At 40.3% G+C, this 17,696-nt stretch overlaps 2 protein-coding genes across 2 annotated transcripts in view; both read left to right on the top strand.

Moving 5' to 3' along the window:
• The window catches only part of LOC127660454 (AN1-type zinc finger protein 3-like), a 583,207-nt gene that overhangs the window by 74,785 nt on the left and 490,726 nt on the right, over positions 1 to 17,696 (top strand). The gene's annotated exons all lie outside the window — the stretch shown is intronic.
• LOC127660453 (MAM domain-containing glycosylphosphatidylinositol anchor protein 1-like) overlaps positions 1 to 17,696 on the top strand; it is a 245,028-nt gene that overhangs the window by 3,123 nt on the left and 224,209 nt on the right. The window contains exon 2 of the mRNA XM_052150695.1: positions 167 to 256. Coding sequence (XP_052006655.1) covers positions 190 to 256 — 67 coding nt within the window. The 5' untranslated portion in view covers positions 167 to 189. The remainder of the gene's footprint in view (positions 1 to 166; positions 257 to 17,696) is intronic.

Below are 17,696 nucleotides of genomic sequence, written 5' to 3' on the forward strand. Positions count from 1 at the left end.
TGAATCAGTGAATAAAATTTCGTTATGCTTCTTTAATCTCTTATTATGATGGTTTTCATGATGATAATGGCATGATTTCCTGCTAGGGGCACTCATTTCAATTCTGACCTCATGCTGTGGTGTCTCAAAGCTGGTTGTCATGATGCGCTTTGTGGTTTTCCCGCAGGTAATGAGGGATCGCACCTGAAGATGGAGCTTTTCTGGATTTTATTATTTTCGGTCCTCCACCGGTACACACAAGCGCAAGGGGTTTATGGTAAGAACTTCAAGCTGGGTGGAAGCAATGAACACAAACTCAAACACTCTATTAAATTATATCAAGCAGGATAAATGCTACCAGAAACAAAATCTTTAGTAACATTTATCAAGGAGTTTTACTACATCACATGCTTGTGTTATTTACGCTGATCTGGTCGATCTTGATTTTTCTACATTTACTGTATTTGCCGTAAGGTCGTGTTTGCATCAATGTGCAGTAATTTCTCTCTAGTTTGACTCTCATTGCTTTTTATGCTGTTATATCAGCCACATTTACTGCACTTACTATCAGTTTGTGAAAAGTACTTATGATCTCAATTAAATGTGACGTGAGAGAGAAACACTTGTCTCGGTTTGTCACACTGAGAGAACATATCGAGCCTCTAGAACATTATGACATGCAAAAAGTGGGAAAAAGGAATTATGTCTCTGATCTGGTGTATTATTTGCATTTTAAAGTGATAAAAGTTGCTTCTGGGAATACAAAGTTTGTGTTGAGATTAACTCTGAAGATTCTTTTCAGATTTTGAAAAGAGTCCATAACCCAAAGTATTAAAATGTGTCATATCATCTGTCCAGCACATTTGTTCTATGGTCAATAATGACAACTCATGTTGTGAAGAGATCTTGTTTAGAAGAGCTGTGCTAATACTTTTCTTAGAAAACAGTTTAAACATTTTCACATGGCGGATGATAAAGTAAACTCTTTGGACTTTGGTCAGTAAGCAACCACCTTGCAACAACCCAAAACAGCTCAACAACCACCTAGCAACACCTTAGGAACCAAGCAGAACATTGAATGCAACTTAGCAATGTGCTAACAACCTCTCAGAACACTTTAGCTAAACACATAGCATCACCCTGACAACATAGTAGCCAGTTTTGCACCCCTTACATTACTCACATTTTCTTTAAAAAAATAATAATACAAAATTCCAGTTTTGTCTAATATAATATCATATATTTGTGCTATATGGCCCTAAATCAGCACTGCTGTGATTACCTACAGCACTCGGCCTGCGGCCGAATCACAGCAGTGCTGATGTAGGGCCATATCGCACTCTTGCTCGTGTGATATTGCTTATATACAACAGTTCAATGAACAAGTACATTTTAAAAAATTAGGAAAAAAATGTACAGCATTTGTGCATGGAACTACTTTCTAATGTGATGGATCAGAATCTGTCTTTGCCGGTTCAAACCAAATGATGCATTCAAGCCTTCGTTAGTAACTCAAAAATGTCACTATGGTGGTGGTGTAGTGGGCTAAAGCACATAACTGTTAATCAGAAGGTTGCTGGTTCAATTCCCAGAGCCGCCACCATTGTGTCCTTGAGCAAGGCACTTAACTCCAGGTTGTTGGAGAAGGCTTTTTTTTCTATAAGATTTTGGAGTGTTTTTTTTTTTTTTGCCCATTCTTCCAGAAGCGCATTTGTAAGGTCAGACACTGATGTTGGACGAGAGAGCCTGGCTCGCAATCTCCCTTCTAGTTCATCCCAAAGGGGTTCGATAGGGTTGAGGTCAGGGCTCTGTGCAGGCCAGTCAAGTTCTTTAACACCAAACTCTTCCAACCATGCCTTTGTGGACCTTGCTTTATGCTCTGGGGCACAGTCATGCTGGAACAGAAAACGGCTTTCCCCAAACTGTTTCCACAAAGTTGGAAGCATAGAATCTTCTAAAATGTCTTGGTAAGCTGAGGCATTAACTTTTCCCTTCAGTGGAACTAAGGGGTCTGGGTCAAGAGGCCAACCCCAGAAAAAAAAACCCATAGTGTTATCCCTCCTCCACCAAACATTACAGTTGGCACAATGCAGTCAGGCAAGAAAAGATCTCCTGGCATTCGCCAAACCCAGACTCGTCCATCAGACTTCCAGATGATTCATCACCCCACAGAACACGTTTCCACTGCTCCAGAGTCCAGTGGCGGCATGCTTTACACCACTCCATCCTACGCTTGGCAGTGTGCTTGGTGATGTAAGGCTTGTATACAGCTGCTCGACCATGGAAATCCATGCCATGAAGCTCCCGGCACACAGTTATTGTGCTGATGTCAACAATAACAATGCTAAAGAAGGTTTGGAACTCTGCAGTTATTGAGTCAGCAAAGTTGGCAACTTTTACGCACTATGCGCCTCAGCAATCGGCGACCCCGCTCTGTACCTTTACGTGGTTTGCCACTTCGTGGCTGAGTTGCTGTGGTTTCTAAATGTTTCCTCTTTGCAATAATACCACTTACAGTTGATCGTGGAATATATTGGAGGGAAGACATTTCACGAACTGACTTGTTGCAATGGTGGCATCCTATTACAGTAACATGCTCGAATTCAGTGAGCTCTTTAGAATGACCCATTCTTTCACAAATGTTTGTAAAGGCAGACTGTATGGTTAGGTGCTTGATTTTATACAACTGTTGCAATGGGACTGAATGAAACACCTGAATTCAGTGATTAAGAGGTGTGGCCCAATACTTTTGTCCATATATATATATATATATATATATATATATGGAGTTAACATTTTTGCTGCAGACATGAATGACACCTCAAATCATGTATATTGGTGAGAAGTAGTATGCTTTTATATTTCTAAGCATTCAGACTTAAATTTTCACCTGGTGGATTATTAAATATGCTTTTTTTGGCTTGGGCCAATAAGTATCCTCCAAGCGACAACCCAGAACACCTGAACAAACAACTAGCAATGTCATAGGAACCAACCAGAACATCTTAGCAACTTAGTAATGTGCCAATAACATTAACCTCATACGACCATGTGTCCATGAGTATTTTGGTTATCAGTTTGGTATCAGTTCAAGACACACTGTGCTGTCAGTGAAGGGTTAAACTTTCGACATACAGAGTCATGTGACAAAACAACATGTCACAGCAGAGTTTGTCTTTGGGAGAAACAACAACAAAACTACATCTGGTTAGAAACCTCATTAAGTTTTTACATTGAAACCTGTTTGAGTCAAAAGATTAGAGTCTGTAATTCATCCGATATGTCATTTTGTAAATTTGAGCGATTTATCATGAAAGCCATGCTGCTAAACACAATGTACACTGAAATGGACAATAGCACTAGGTTTTCATAAAAAATACTATATTTATAGAGACATTTATTTTATGTAGTTTTTTTAGACCAGTGCACGAGGAGGTTACACTATGTGACTCTACCTTACCTAGCAACCAGGCCAGTTTGGTTGCTTAGGAAGTCACTCAGCACACCATGGATTGGTAGTCAGCGTCTTTACTTGCTGAGCTACCCAGGCCCCCCACTTTCTGTTTTCTAAAATGTTAGTCTGTTAATTCTCAGATTTGTGTTTAATCCATGTGAATTAAGTGTGAACACTAATTCACCCGGAACATTTCTTTATGTCCATTATAAGCATCTGTGGCTGGACGAAACCTAATGATGTTTTTCTGAGTGTCTACATCTTTCTCTCTGTCCTTCTTTTTATCTCATCACGGACTCATCTGACTTTGAAAATGAATGTCATCCGCACGTTTCCACTGCAGTCTCTGTTAGACAATGTTGACTGACCTTTTAAGTCTTTATTACTTTAAGTCATGTGGGTGCACTGAGTTTAATATTGTTGTGAGGCCCTCATCGCTGGCAGCAGAGTAAAAACCCACCTTCATGGTGCGAGAGAGAATGCCAGCTCAGTTAATTAAGGGCAGCAAAACCCCAGAGTGAGAGAGACTTCACTTTCTCTCCTCCTCCCACTTGCTTTCTCTGCTATATTGGCTGTTAACTGTCTGTGATCGTGACTTTGAGTGTTAAAATGTTTTACATGTACTGGGTGAATCTCACGAAACATATCCAGGTCACATTTCCGAAAATTATATTTTGCTTCAAGGACCAGCAAATAATCAACTTGAGTAATGAGTGCGTAAGTGAATTAAGGGACTGCTTTTTATTGTGTGTGGTGACTTAACCTTCCTCCTATTTTAGTAAGAATAAAGGGAGAGAATAGGCCTATAGCTTCTTAATGAATGTCCAGGATTTAATGATTCTCATTTAAAATTAGAGCGAACTAAAATTGGTTTTCTTTCAGACTGATCTCACTGTGGATTCAGATTCAATAGACCTTTTTCACAGACTGTGATGATGAGATTTGCCATATTTGGCAGCATAAATCTTGCAAAAGTTTTATATTATACATTTTTTAAATAATTAGTGTGAATTTATAACATTATGCTTTGTGTTATATTACCCTGGAATTAGTTCTAAGAAACGAATGACCACAGCTGCGAGGGGGTTTTGATTACAGCTGCTGAGAGAGTGACCGTAAATTTGGCATCCTAATCCACAGCTCTATTTTTTTCCACTTCTGGAAAGTCATTCAAATGTAATAGTGGATTTTTTTCCTTTTGGTCTTGGAGCAAATGGGTAAATGAAAATAATATTTGCTGTGATCGCCCATTAGCCGGTGCAAACGTTTACTTTCACGTTCCAAAGCAGTCTATAGTTTGAAAGTTCTTCAACTAATATTGGTCTGTGCTTACTTAAATTTACATGACTGTCCCCAGTGGCCAAAGCTGGAAGTGTTGTTGAACTATAAACTTAGACTTAACTAGGAACTGGATAGACAGAACATGGAAACAGAGTTACAACCAACAATACTGAACAAGGAACTAATGCAAACAAGAGGGCTAAAATACACTGACAAGGGAAACACATGACAAAGACAACCAATGACAACACTAAACTAATAACAAGATTGATAACAAGACTACTAAACAGGAACCAATAACAGAACAGAACTGATAACCAGTTAACAAGTTAATAATCCAATGAGAACAAGACACATGGGAAACAGGATGTCACATGACAGGACAAGAAATACACCGAACTTCAAACTAAGAGTCGCTAAAACGTCTAGTGACCTCTGGTGGCCACTAACACAAAAGTCTCAGGTGTTACACACATAGAGGCACCTATAGCGTAAAGCGAGCTGTATTTTTAGATGTACATGATTTAATCCAGTCAACAGGAATTAATATTTTATTAAATCTACCCCCTAACCCAAACCCCAACCCTAAACCTAACCGTCAGTGGAGTACAAATTTAATTTAAAGGGTAACTAAACCCTAAACCAACTTTTTTTAGTTAATGATCTGTAAGAATGGGGCTTTATTAGTACTGGTCATTGATTCAAGTAATTTTTTTGACATTTGTGTATAAAGTGTTTTAATTCTACAATATATGGTGTAAAAACGTCTGAGTGCTGCCCTCTTCAGGTTGAACGGTGGCTACTGCAGTTGAATTTTCCTATTGGCTGTTTGCGGTACTCGTGACGTAAGCGGTGACAGCTGACGTAAGCAGGTTCCAGCTCACCACGCCCTTGGTACGAGCTACCACGCCCATGGCAGTATAAAAACCATCTCGTTTCGTCAAAACCACTGTAGCAAGTCAGGAGTTGGAATTGCGAGTATTGAAAACGATCAGGATGGAGTATTTTAGCATCTATTTAGCATAGCATTTATATAGTTATTTAGATTATTTAGTGTAGTCTAGGTAGTTAATTAGCATATTTGTTAGTGTAGTATTGTTAGAAGCATAGTTAGTTAGTAGCATATTATTGCGTCAGTTAGGATAGCTTCAAGTTAGCGTAGATTATCTGTATTTAGTACAGTGGTCAGGATGGTACGTAGGTGTAGTGTTGCTGGTTGCAACAGCACTGCTGGACTGTATAGCTTTCCAGCAGACTTGGAAATTAAGCGCCAGTGGTTGCATGTCCTTGGCCTGGAAGACCGCGAGTTCCCACCTAGAGCTGTAGGAGTGTGCAAACTGCATTTTACGCGGGATTGCTTCTCCAACGCAATGGAGGTGGAAATGGTCTTCTCCAAACAGCTCGCGCTGAAAAGCGACGCAGTGCCAAACGCTGCTCCTCCTGCATGGACTGCACCACCGCAGCGGCGTCTTGAGGTGAGTGATCATATATATTTGAATCACAATTTATGGTTAGGCTAAAGTTAATCCTCTGGGGTAGACAAACGCGCCGGCGCATTTGCTGGATTTTTTCACATAGCGGCAAAATATGAATATGCCTACAGAGCGTGCGCTATTGACATCAACTCGATAAAACTCATCAGATTCATGTACATGTCGTCTTGCGACCGTGTGAGGAATAATAATAACATAATAGTAATACTCCTGGAGAAAATTACCACTCCAGTCACTCTCCATTTTAGAGTCTGACAGCAGCTGTCAATTAATCCGTCACTACGGGTCTCAGGTGCACGCCCCCCCGCTCAGCCCAGCCCTCGTTTCGTCCCCTCTATCCCCGCTGGTGTCTGCCCACAGCATTTTTCAAATATTGCTAGTGGGTGGAGTCAGACTCTGAGCAGGGGTTTAGTTACCCTTTAAGAGCGAAGATGCATCCTCTGAAAAGCGCTCAGCTTTGTTTATGAATGTGATTGCTTCCTGGTTCCCATGGGACCAGAAATAGTCTCTGAGGATGCTTGCCCAACGTGGTTTCTCTTTCTTTAATTTCTTATTACTTTCACCCTAAATTTAGTTCTTATCAGGTTTTGTGACATTTCACCGTTCCACTATCCTAATAACAACCCTTCTTCTGTACCTCTCTCTCATTACTTCCTAATTTTCGGTCTTACTGTCTCTATCCTGCCCAAATATTTTTGTGTCCCTCCTTCCAAATCTGTTTCTTCATTTTGAATAGAGTCTCCACAATGTTGAATCGTTACTATTTTGTGTACTATACTTTTTTATGGTCTCACTCTTTTCATCCCCCTCTTTTCTTCCTCACTATATTTTTATCCACTTTTTGCCTCTGTCACCATCTCTCGTTCTGCTTACTCACGGACACGGTTTAGTTTTTTATGCATGTACGTGTTTGTCACTGTTAAAATTCTGTTAACCTGCAGGTCAGCATGTGTGCCCTATGGTGAATGTAGTTCAATTTTAGTGTTGGTGTCCCATGGCGTACTGCCAGTGTGTGTCCATATACATTTTCTCGGGGATCGCCAGAGATCCTCCCTGAAGCAGAATTTTATGACACGGAAAAGAACTCAGAGTGGATTTTCTTTTGGTTAACCTCTGGATGTAGGTCAGTGGTGAATGGTGACTTAGACACACAGAGGTGTGGGTTAATGGCTGTGTGAAGTGTGAGTGGACAGCAGGTGATGACAGGGAGTGTGTGAGAATGAACAGTTGGCACGCTTTGACGAATGCATGAGAGGACCTAGGAAATGAAGACTGTATTAAACAAGTCTAATCAAAGATATGATGTTGGGATTTTCATCCTATGCTTAACCCTTGCCATTTTTAAGCAAAGCTTTGCATATTACAAGCTTTTGAGTTGACATCGCTTTAACCCTTAGTAATAAGCCTTGCTCCATAATGTTTTTCATTCCAAAGTTATACATTACGGATAGGTGAGTACTTGGAAATGACAGCGATGATAGATCTCACAATAATCAAAATCCATTCATTAATGCCTTAGCTGCAAAATAAAACCATGTGATTAATTGCAATTGTGTGGTTGTGAAACTTTGGGGATGACAGCAAGTTGATTCACATCACAAGTCTTTGGTTCCTTTTAAAGTGATTTTTGTAAACATTTACATGCACCCTCATAATGCGATTAAGGCAATGCTGTGATTAAACTGTAGCTCATGTAAACAGAATATTGCATTTATGATATTGCGATTAAGCTTATGATCAGAGTAATATAATCACAGCAATATATGTGAAGTACTCCTATTTTAATTGCTTTATACTGGCATGTAAATGCTTGAATCGCATATCTTCCACTCTGACCAAAGTGCGACTGCACCAGACTGCACTCAAGCACAGGTTCAAAAACATCGCGACAAAGAAGAAGCTGCATTTACTTTTCGCTTCATGTTAAACGGCAGTTTCATGCACCATTTTCCAGCAGTGGTGCTCCCCCATCTACAGCCCCACGGCAAAAGAAAACATACTCTCCTGAGTTGTGAATGTCCGTTTGCAGTCTGAATTGAATGTCGGGGAGATAAAAAGATCATATGACACAAAATAATGGGAAGGAAACACGTCTTTGAAATGAGTTTGTGCTTGCGGGTGAAAAACAACAACATCCATCGTGTGTATTTCGATTCACACACAAATGACTCTTATGAACTGATTTTATTTAGTGAATCACTACAGACAAGAGCAACCACTGTAGTCGAAAATGACTCTTATGAAGTGATTCTTTTAATAAATTATTTAAAAGTAATTTTCCGAAATCCAATGAATTGTGATTTCATTCAGTATCTTAATCAAACTGAATTGTGCAGACTTTTTGTAGTTCACCGAAAGTAAGGAATTGGAGTTTGGGTTGGGGGTACAGTTTATTCATATCCATTCCTTCACTGTATTACAGCCTGTACAGCTGAAAACAACTTGTTCCCAACTTGCTTTCGGGGCGACTCTGTGGACATTTCACCCAGAAAATGGAGCTCGTACATGCCCATATGCCCAACAACATTGACCGTTTTGGCCACTGGGGGCAGTGTTTTGCATTTTGGTAAGCTTTGACCTATTTCAGCTATAGAAAAGTCAAGATCCTGTTTCTGCTTTTACTGTGAGATCAGTCTGGTTCAGTTGTATTTTTTGCAGGGGAAAAAATCAGTTGCAGGCTCTGAGAATCTGGCAAGCTTTTGTCAGGAAATGTTTTAGTGAAAAGGACAAGGTCATAGAGAGAGACAGGAACATTGGCAAACGGTGGATGTTGAAGGCTGGTGAAAGCCTTCCTTGCCACAGACAATGTAGCCTATATATAAATTAGGGCTGTCAAAGTGAGATTAATTAAAAATGTTTAACCTCTTGATTTTGTAACACAGTTAACACATCTACCTTAGATTAAATTGTTTCATTTAAGTGCTTACATGGCAACACTGTGTTGATATTTCTCAGACATTTTGGTAAGTTTGCTCTAAAGCCATACAGTAAAAAAATATTACAAATATTACATTTCTAAAAAGTTTGAAAGTCTCCTTATGACATATATTCAGCATTCAAAATATTACAGACTGTGATAACGTCATCTTAATATAATTTTTGTTTTTACATATATTTGCAAAACGAAATGTGATTGGTCTTGTTTTCCTTACATAGATTAATCTTTGATAGTCACACTTAGACTACCTGATGTTGTGCTATATTGTGAACACGGCCATGGCTTAAATGGTTAGATGGCCTTTAACTGTGACTATAAATGAATATTTTACTAAAAAATGAAAATTCTGTCATAATTTACTCCTTCTCATGTTGTTCCAAACCCGTATGATCCGTATGATCATTTCAGTACAATGGCAGTGAATAGCGCCTCACTTTAAATCTAAAAAAGACTCAAAAGTATCATAAAAGTTGTCCATGTGACTCGTGCTTCATAGTTCTAGTTTTTTCTCACTAATACCTAACATAGGGCTTCAGAAAACTTGGAATATGAAAAAAATCACATGGACTAATTTCATGATACTTTTGGGTTCTTTTTAAAGGAATATTCTGGGTTCAACACACGCTAATCTTAATCAACAGCATTTGTAGCATAATGCTGATTACACAAAATAAAATTTCCACTCATCCCTCCTTTTCTTAAAAAAATAAGCAAAAATTGAGGTTACAGTGATGCACTTAAAATAGAAGTGAATAGGGCCACATTTTTGGAGGGTATTTAGCCAAAATTAGGGATTCAGGAAGACTCGCAGACTTAGTGAAATTGAAGATGACATTTATTTGATGAATGTAAAACAGAAAAGCAATGTCTCTCTTTGGTGTAGGCCCCGTCTGGCGGTCCGTAGTTCTCGGAACCCTCATATCCTGCCGGAGAAGCAGGGACGAGGAGCCTACCCACATGCAAGACGGGACTCAACTGGTGGTGGTGGGTTGGTGGAGGTTGCCGTGTTAGTGCACTGAAACAGCAATGATGTACAGCTGCTAGTCTTCCCGCTAGAACTACTCTGCGCTTACATTTACATTCATTCTTCTGTTTAAACTTGTGTGTTAGGTCGTTTAAAAGTTTGAGGAATTAAATGCCATTGAATTGAAAAGACAGACCGAGATACTCATTGAAAAATCTCCTTTTGTGTTCCACATAACACAGAAAGTCAAACGGGTTTGGAACAACATGAGGGTGAACAAATGATTACAGAATTTTTTTTTTTAGGTAAACTTTTCCTGGAAATACATAAAAAATTACGTGAGTATGTGATCTTGTGTAAACAACAAACAATGCGTTTGAATGGGTTATGAATGTTAATTGGTAGCATGTCCTGTAACTTAAAGATCTTTTATATGAATCGCATGGCTCAGTGGCACTAAATCTATTTTAAATGTGTTTTTAATTGGAAAACAATCTGTATAGAAGTGGGACACATCTCCACCTTCTAGACTTCATAGCTTTACCCTTCAGTTGGTTCACAGGAAGAGGCCGTTTGAGATTAAGTTAATTATTTATGTGAGTCTCTGAAGATACCTGCTCTCTGTTTGTCAAACACTGTCCACTATAATCCTCGTCTATCAACAAACTCCAGACAGAGAAACTGGAGTCTGTCATTTATAACTGTCAATGCCTTTCTGTTCATTCTGTCATCCATTATCTTCTGCTCCATGCTTGTGTGAGATACTGTATGGTCTTGTACTTTTAGTAGTGCCAGTCACCTGACGGTCATCAAACAGCCAACTGAGGCCACGATGAGTTCATGATGAGGTACTGACGACGGCCCACAAGACAATCATATGTACAGGGGACAGAAGCCCCGCTTACACGTGATATTAAGATGCATTTACTCTTTTGATCAAATAACCATAAACGCATCTTAATACCAGGTGTAAACCTGCCCAAAGATTTTCATGCGAGTAGCTTGCTTTGCCAAGCGGAAGCAGAGTAACTTTCTGGAATTGTGTGCATTGCCTGGTTTGGGAAAGAAAGGGAGATCTCGTCTTGAAAACACAGAATTCTCCTTCTCCGCTTCCTGTCTTTCTGTCTGTGTGTCCCTCTGTTTCCTCTTTCAATCCTTCAGAGGAGCTTCATTCTTCTATAATCTGATTGTTCTTGCTAGGATCTGTCAATGCTTCTGTCCCACACGGATCTTGCCTTCAGCTCACTCGTGCATCACCCTGATCAGTGATTCTCTATCCAAACTTTGCTCTGCATCCTACTCTTCTCTGCGCAGAATAAACACAAACCTCCTCCAAACAGCTTTGCATTATTAATGCTTTAGCAGCACTACACAGCAAATCTGGGGCATGCATGTATGTGATTAGAGACCATATTGTAAAAGGTGTCAATATGGCTGTTTGTACAAAGTTAAAATATCACAAAAAAGGTGTCCGTGTGAAATTTTACTCAAGTAAATAGGAAAAATAAGAAATAATATTTTGCATATTGAAAATAAATGTTTTAGGACCATTACGATTTTTTTGTGTTCTCAAATCACAAGTAAAATGGCAGATTATCAATTACCAGATTATCAGTATGTAAAGGGATTAATGAAAAGGAGGAGGCGAGAACCGGCGTGACAATATTAATAATAGTTTAATATAAAACTCAACCAAAAAGACAGAGGGAAAGGCCTACATGGAGTGGCAGTGGGAGAGAGAGAGAAAAAAAACGTACTCGCCGATTCTCCGATACGCCATAGCTTGGTCCTTGGCCACTCCTCCACCCTCTAATGGACAACAGCCGTGCCTCCCTGGGCGTATCGGAGGCAGTCCTCCGGCCCCTTGCAGACGGAATGCCCCGCCGCATTTTTGGTGGACGGTAGGGGTCTCCCTATATCACACCATGTTTGCACATAAAAAAAAACGAACGTTCATAAAATCGCTCATAGAAAATGTTCTTAACAGCGAAGATCAATAGTTATTGGGAAACGAGTCCCAAAACTCTATGAATGTTCATGTATTGGAGAAGCGCTTTCATTGCACTCAGAGCTCACTGCGCGCACATCAAATCAGACACGCATCGGCGCCTTTTCTTTTGTCTGTTCTTCAAAATATAATCACGTTTCGTCAAACGCGCATCTTTGTGTCTAATTTCTTGTTATATATCTCTCCGACGAGTCTTTCAGGTCACTTGGTACATCAGCAAAATCTGCATTTGGCGGGTGTTAATTTCAAACCTTGTTCACCAGGAGTAGGCTGTAAAATTCGGGAGAAACAAAATCAAAACAGTGTCATTGATTTCAAGCTTTGCAATCGCACCCACACTTTCTGTTGGAAAAGTCTCTCTAGAAAGTTTTAAACGTTAATGTGTTGGTGAATGGTGAGAGACCCGGCGAGCCACTTGATTTTTTAACAAAGAGCCACTTGTGGCTCGCCAGCCATAGGTTCCCTGATTTAAAACCTCATCTGTTTGGGAAAAAATGTCACTCGCTTTTAGCCCCACACAGTGGACATTTCACCTCGGAACTTAAGTGTAAATGTAAGGAATCATGTAATATCAGTTTGCAAAAATGTCACTACAGTCACGCCATTTTCATGAGATCAGGGTGGGTGTATATATGCGAGTACGAAAAACCACATTTTAAAATCTTGCTTAGAGAGTTTCATTCTTTGCTCAAGTGTTCACCACCTGCCAAAATCATTGGAGGCGTTTGTGGTTTTTCTGGACAACTTTGTATTGTGTTTATTATGTGTGCGACCCCCCTTCTCTACTTTAGTTGTGTGTGTGAGTTTGTGTAATTCCTCACTTTTCTCTGACTCAGTCTTATTTTAAATTCTCCTCTACTGATTAATTCATATCTGATCAGAATGTGAACAACAGGAATGCAGGACAGACAACATCACACTCGCTCATGGTTTCCTGTCATTGCAGTAGGATTATGGTCTCCATGGTGTGACTCACACATATCCTTAGGACTGAAAATGAAAAATGAAATCAGTATATATCTATTTTTGTCAAGATTTCAAGAGAAATGCAGCTGCTGGGTTATCAGGGCATCGATGTGACAGACAGCATTTGTTAACTCTTGAAAGAGTAGGACAGTATTCGTCATGTGTGTGTTTGTGTGTGTTTAAGAGAGTGAAAAGTGTGCAAAGTCAACATGAAATCGAAATTGACTCCATTTACTTTCTTAATTTATGTTCCTGGGTTTTATTGTGCATGACCCATCTGAGCACCTATATATTTCCCAAAAATAAGACGTTTGATTTTCGGAAAGTTTTATATTAAAATGTCTTAATCCCCTTTGAAATGACTTTCCTGTTTGGCTGTCATCACAAATCCCTTTTACTTTTCCAACCCCTTCCCTCCAATCACTTGGCTCCATTCTGGTACGTAACGCCCAACGCCCACTTTATAGGATAAAGTCAATTCCTGATGGATGAAATCCAGTCCTGCCATATTATTTTCTTATTTATGGTACATTCAAGACAATAAGTCAGGGTAGATCGATCAACCCTGTTCTGTGTGAGAAGCATAATTTGACGGCATTTTCAAGATGGCGCTGACCAACGAGCTTAACGCGGAGCTAAGTTTTGTTTAATGTAAAAACAAACTTTTATCAACTCATACATGCCAACTGAATAAAATAAGGCAAAAATAAACATTTCACACAGTGTGTAGTGAGAGATATGATTGATTCAAACACTAAAAGTGGTTGTTCTGTATATGTATTATTGTGTTACAGTTGTAATAATAAAGTCTTAATTAACTTTATATTTATTTAACATTTTGAGATATTATTGTTAAGTAAATTGTAGCATTTGGTTACATTATGTGTTGTGATTTCTCATACCTTCTTTATATACAGTTGAAGTCAGAAGTTTACATACACTTAGGTTGAAGTCATTAAAACACATTTTTTAACCACTCCACAGATTTAATAGTAGCAAACTATAGTTTTGGAAAGTTGTTTAGGACATCTACTTTGTGCATGACATGAGTAATTTTTCCAACAATTGATTACAGACAGATTGTTTCACTTTTAATTGATTATATCGCAATTCCAGTGGGTCAGAAGTTTACGTTGACTAAGTTAACTGTGCCTTTATGCAGCTTGGAAAATTCCAGAAAATGATCTCAAGCCTTTAGTGAGTTAGCCAATTAGCTTCTGATATGAGGTGTACTAAATTGGAGGTGTACCTGTGGATGTATTTTAAGGCCTACCTTCAAACTCAGTGACTCTTTGCTTGACATCATGGGAAAATCAAAATAAATCAGCCAAGAGCTCAGAAAATAAATTGTGGACCTCCACAAGTCTGATTCAACCTTGGAAGCAATTTCCAAATGCCTGAAGGTACCCCACATTCATCTGTACAAACAATATTCAGCAAGTATAAACACCATGGGACCATGCGACCATCATACCGCTCAGGAAGGAGATGCATTCTGTCTCCTAGAGATGAACATAGTTTGGTGCAAAAAGTACAAATCAATCCCAGGACAACAGCAAAGGACCTTGTGAAGATGCTGGAGAAAACAGGTAGACAAGTATCTATATCCACAGTAAAATGAGTCATATATCGACATAATCTGAAAGGCTACAAGAAAGAAGCCACTGCTCCAAAACTGCCATAAAAAAGACTACAGTTTGCAAGTGCCCATGGGGGCAAATATCTTACTTTTTGGAGAAATGTCCCCTGGTCTAAAGAAAAAAAACTGTTTGGCCATTGTCATGGAAAACTCCCCTAGGGAGGCAGAATTATATTCAGGAGACCAGAGACTGAGAATTAATAAGCATGCACCCTTTATTATATTCACATGTAAGAGACCATTCTACTGTATACAGATGCTGTGTCTGACATAGAAGGACCCAGAGCTTCCTCTGAGTCTGACATATATAGCATTTACATTTACACATTTGGCAGACGCTTTATCCAAAGTGACTTACAGAGCCCTTATTACAGGGACAATCCCCCCAGAGCAACCTTGAGTTAAGTGCCTTAATCAAGGACACAATGGTGGTGGCTGTGGGGCTCAAACCAGCATCCTTCAGATTACCTTCTGATTACCAGCTTACCAGTTATGTGCCCACTACACCACCACCACTCATATAGCCCACACTTCCCTCAAGCAGTTTCGGTTAGTGAGTTGTGTTTGACAAGAAGCTATCTGGGGATATAAAAAACAACTCCTTTTTAGAAAAAAGAGAAACACAAACTTAGGAGAAACAGTCATTTGGTTATCACATACTCAGTCTGTGATGAAGGTCACAGGGCACCAAAAGTTCAATAGATATAATGTTACAGTTTTCTATCACAGCCATAACGACCATCATTATGTTTGGAGGAAAAAGGGTGAGGCTTGCAAGCTGAAGGACACCATTTCAACAGTGAAGCATGGGGGTGGCAGCATCATGTTGTGGGGTGCTTTGCTGCAGGAGGAACTGGTGCACTTCACAAAATAGATGGCATCATGAGGATGGAAAATTATGTGGATATATTAAGGCAACATCTCAAGACATCAGCCGTAGTTAAAGCTCAGTTGCAAATGTGTCTTCCAAATGGACAGCAACCACAAGCATACCTCAAATGTTGTTGCAAAATGGCTTAAGAGCAACAAAGTCAATGTACTGGAGTGGTCATCACAAAGTCCTGACCTCAATCCGATAGAAAAATTGTGGGCAGAACTGAAAAAGCACGTGCGAGCAATGAGGCCTACAAACCTGATTTCACATTCTTAAAATACAGTAGTGATCCTAAATGACCTAAGACAGGGAATAATTTCCCACGATTAAATGTCAGTGATTGTGAAAAACTGAGTTTAAATGTATTTGGCTAAGGTGTATGTAAACTTCTGACTTCAACTGTAACATTAATCCCTTGCACACTTTTGGCCTCTTGCGGGTGAGGCTTTTCAGACAGATAAACAGCAGCATAAGGCATGGAAGAACAGTAAAGCACCGTCAGTGAGAGTGTTACATGCTAGGACAGTTTATTTTGAACAAAAGTGGCGAACATTTATAAAATTGAACGCGGTAGTAAGATACCGAACTGAAGCAGATTGTTAGAAGTGATAGCCTGTCTTTTGCGCGATGGTGCAAGGAACCGGATGGCGGGAAAAAAAATTATGTTCAGTGAAAAGTCAAAAGAAGATCACAATGTATTTAACTGTAACTATATCTAATATTATTAATATAACATGGGAATTCATTGCGTGGGCAATTTTTGCCTTCAGATATTTAATTTCGGGGATATTTTTGTTAATTCATTTCAGCCACTATTAGCATTGTATCTTTCTATGGTATTTAAGTTTGTTTTAGACATATAGTAGTGTGGCGTGGGGGCGTGGTCATGTGTCGGTCTGCGGGAGAGAGGAGAGAGAGAAAAAGCTCACTCACCGGTTCTCTGATGTACCGGAACACTCCTCCACACTCTCCGGCGGACGACAGCCGCTCCTCTCCGGGCGAACCGGAGTCAAACCTCCGACGCCCAGCAGACAGAACGCCCCTCTGCTTTTCTGGTGGCACGTGGGGACACTCCTCCGCCCCTGGCAGCGGCCCTACCGCTCCAGACGGTTGGGGAGTTGCTTCCCTCCTCCCCTCGTGGATGGCGGTCTTCCCTCGACCCCTCCACGTCTCTGGGGATGGCAGGGCACTCCTCCGCCTCTGGCAGCGGCTCCCTCGCTCCAGGCGGTCGGGGAATCCAGTCCCCACTCGCCGCGGACGGCGGCCATTCCCCACGTCCGGGCGGTCGGGCTACTCCGTCACCCGGCAGATGGCAGCGGCGCTCCCCTGGGTGGACGGTAGTGTCGAGGACTCTGCGACGAGCATCCCTCCTCCTTCTAGGGTTTCGGCTCCAATGTAAGGAGGTTAAGATGGGCAAGGAGGAGGCAAGAACCAGCTTGTCAATATAAATAATAGTTTAATGAAAACTTAAACCAAAACACACAGACACAAACACACATGACGGACATGCCCGTAATTCTCTCTCTCTCGAACCGTCGTCACCGGCTGCCTTTATCCCTCGTGCGCCCCATCAGGCCGATTGGGGACCGGGCGTGCGACATTCCAGCCCGGCCCCGCCCCCCTCCGCTCCACAAGTAGCAAGTAAACAACATATCCCCATGTATATGTCAAACTACATTGTGTTTATGTGTTTTATGTACACAGTTAAAGCCTACCTTAAAAACAAGTGAAGTTTGATCAGTGGTTAAACATGTTCAGACGGTTCCCTCGTACCTGAATGACCGGCTAATTTCCAGAATAAAATTAAATATGCAGAACATCACAGTATTTCAGTGTAGTGACACGGCAGAAAGCTAGAGAAGAGAGGACACCGGTGGCAGTTTATGCAAACTGCTGTGCTGATGATGCTGTCCCCTGTGGGCCTCCGTCGTGCCGCGCACAGCGAGTTTTAGTGTATAAACAGATTTAGCACTTAGAACTTTCTTCTTCCCAAAAATTCCGAATTTACTTTTCAGTATTTTTTTGTATGCAATTGTGGTGAAAAATATCTGTAGCAAAGTTGAATACTTCACTTTAATCAACTCAACTAAAATGTACTAT

This window comes from Xyrauchen texanus, chromosome 20 (genome assembly GCF_025860055.1).
Source record: "Xyrauchen texanus isolate HMW12.3.18 chromosome 20, RBS_HiC_50CHRs, whole genome shotgun sequence".
NCBI classification, from domain to species: Eukaryota; Metazoa; Chordata; class Actinopteri; order Cypriniformes; family Catostomidae; genus Xyrauchen; species Xyrauchen texanus.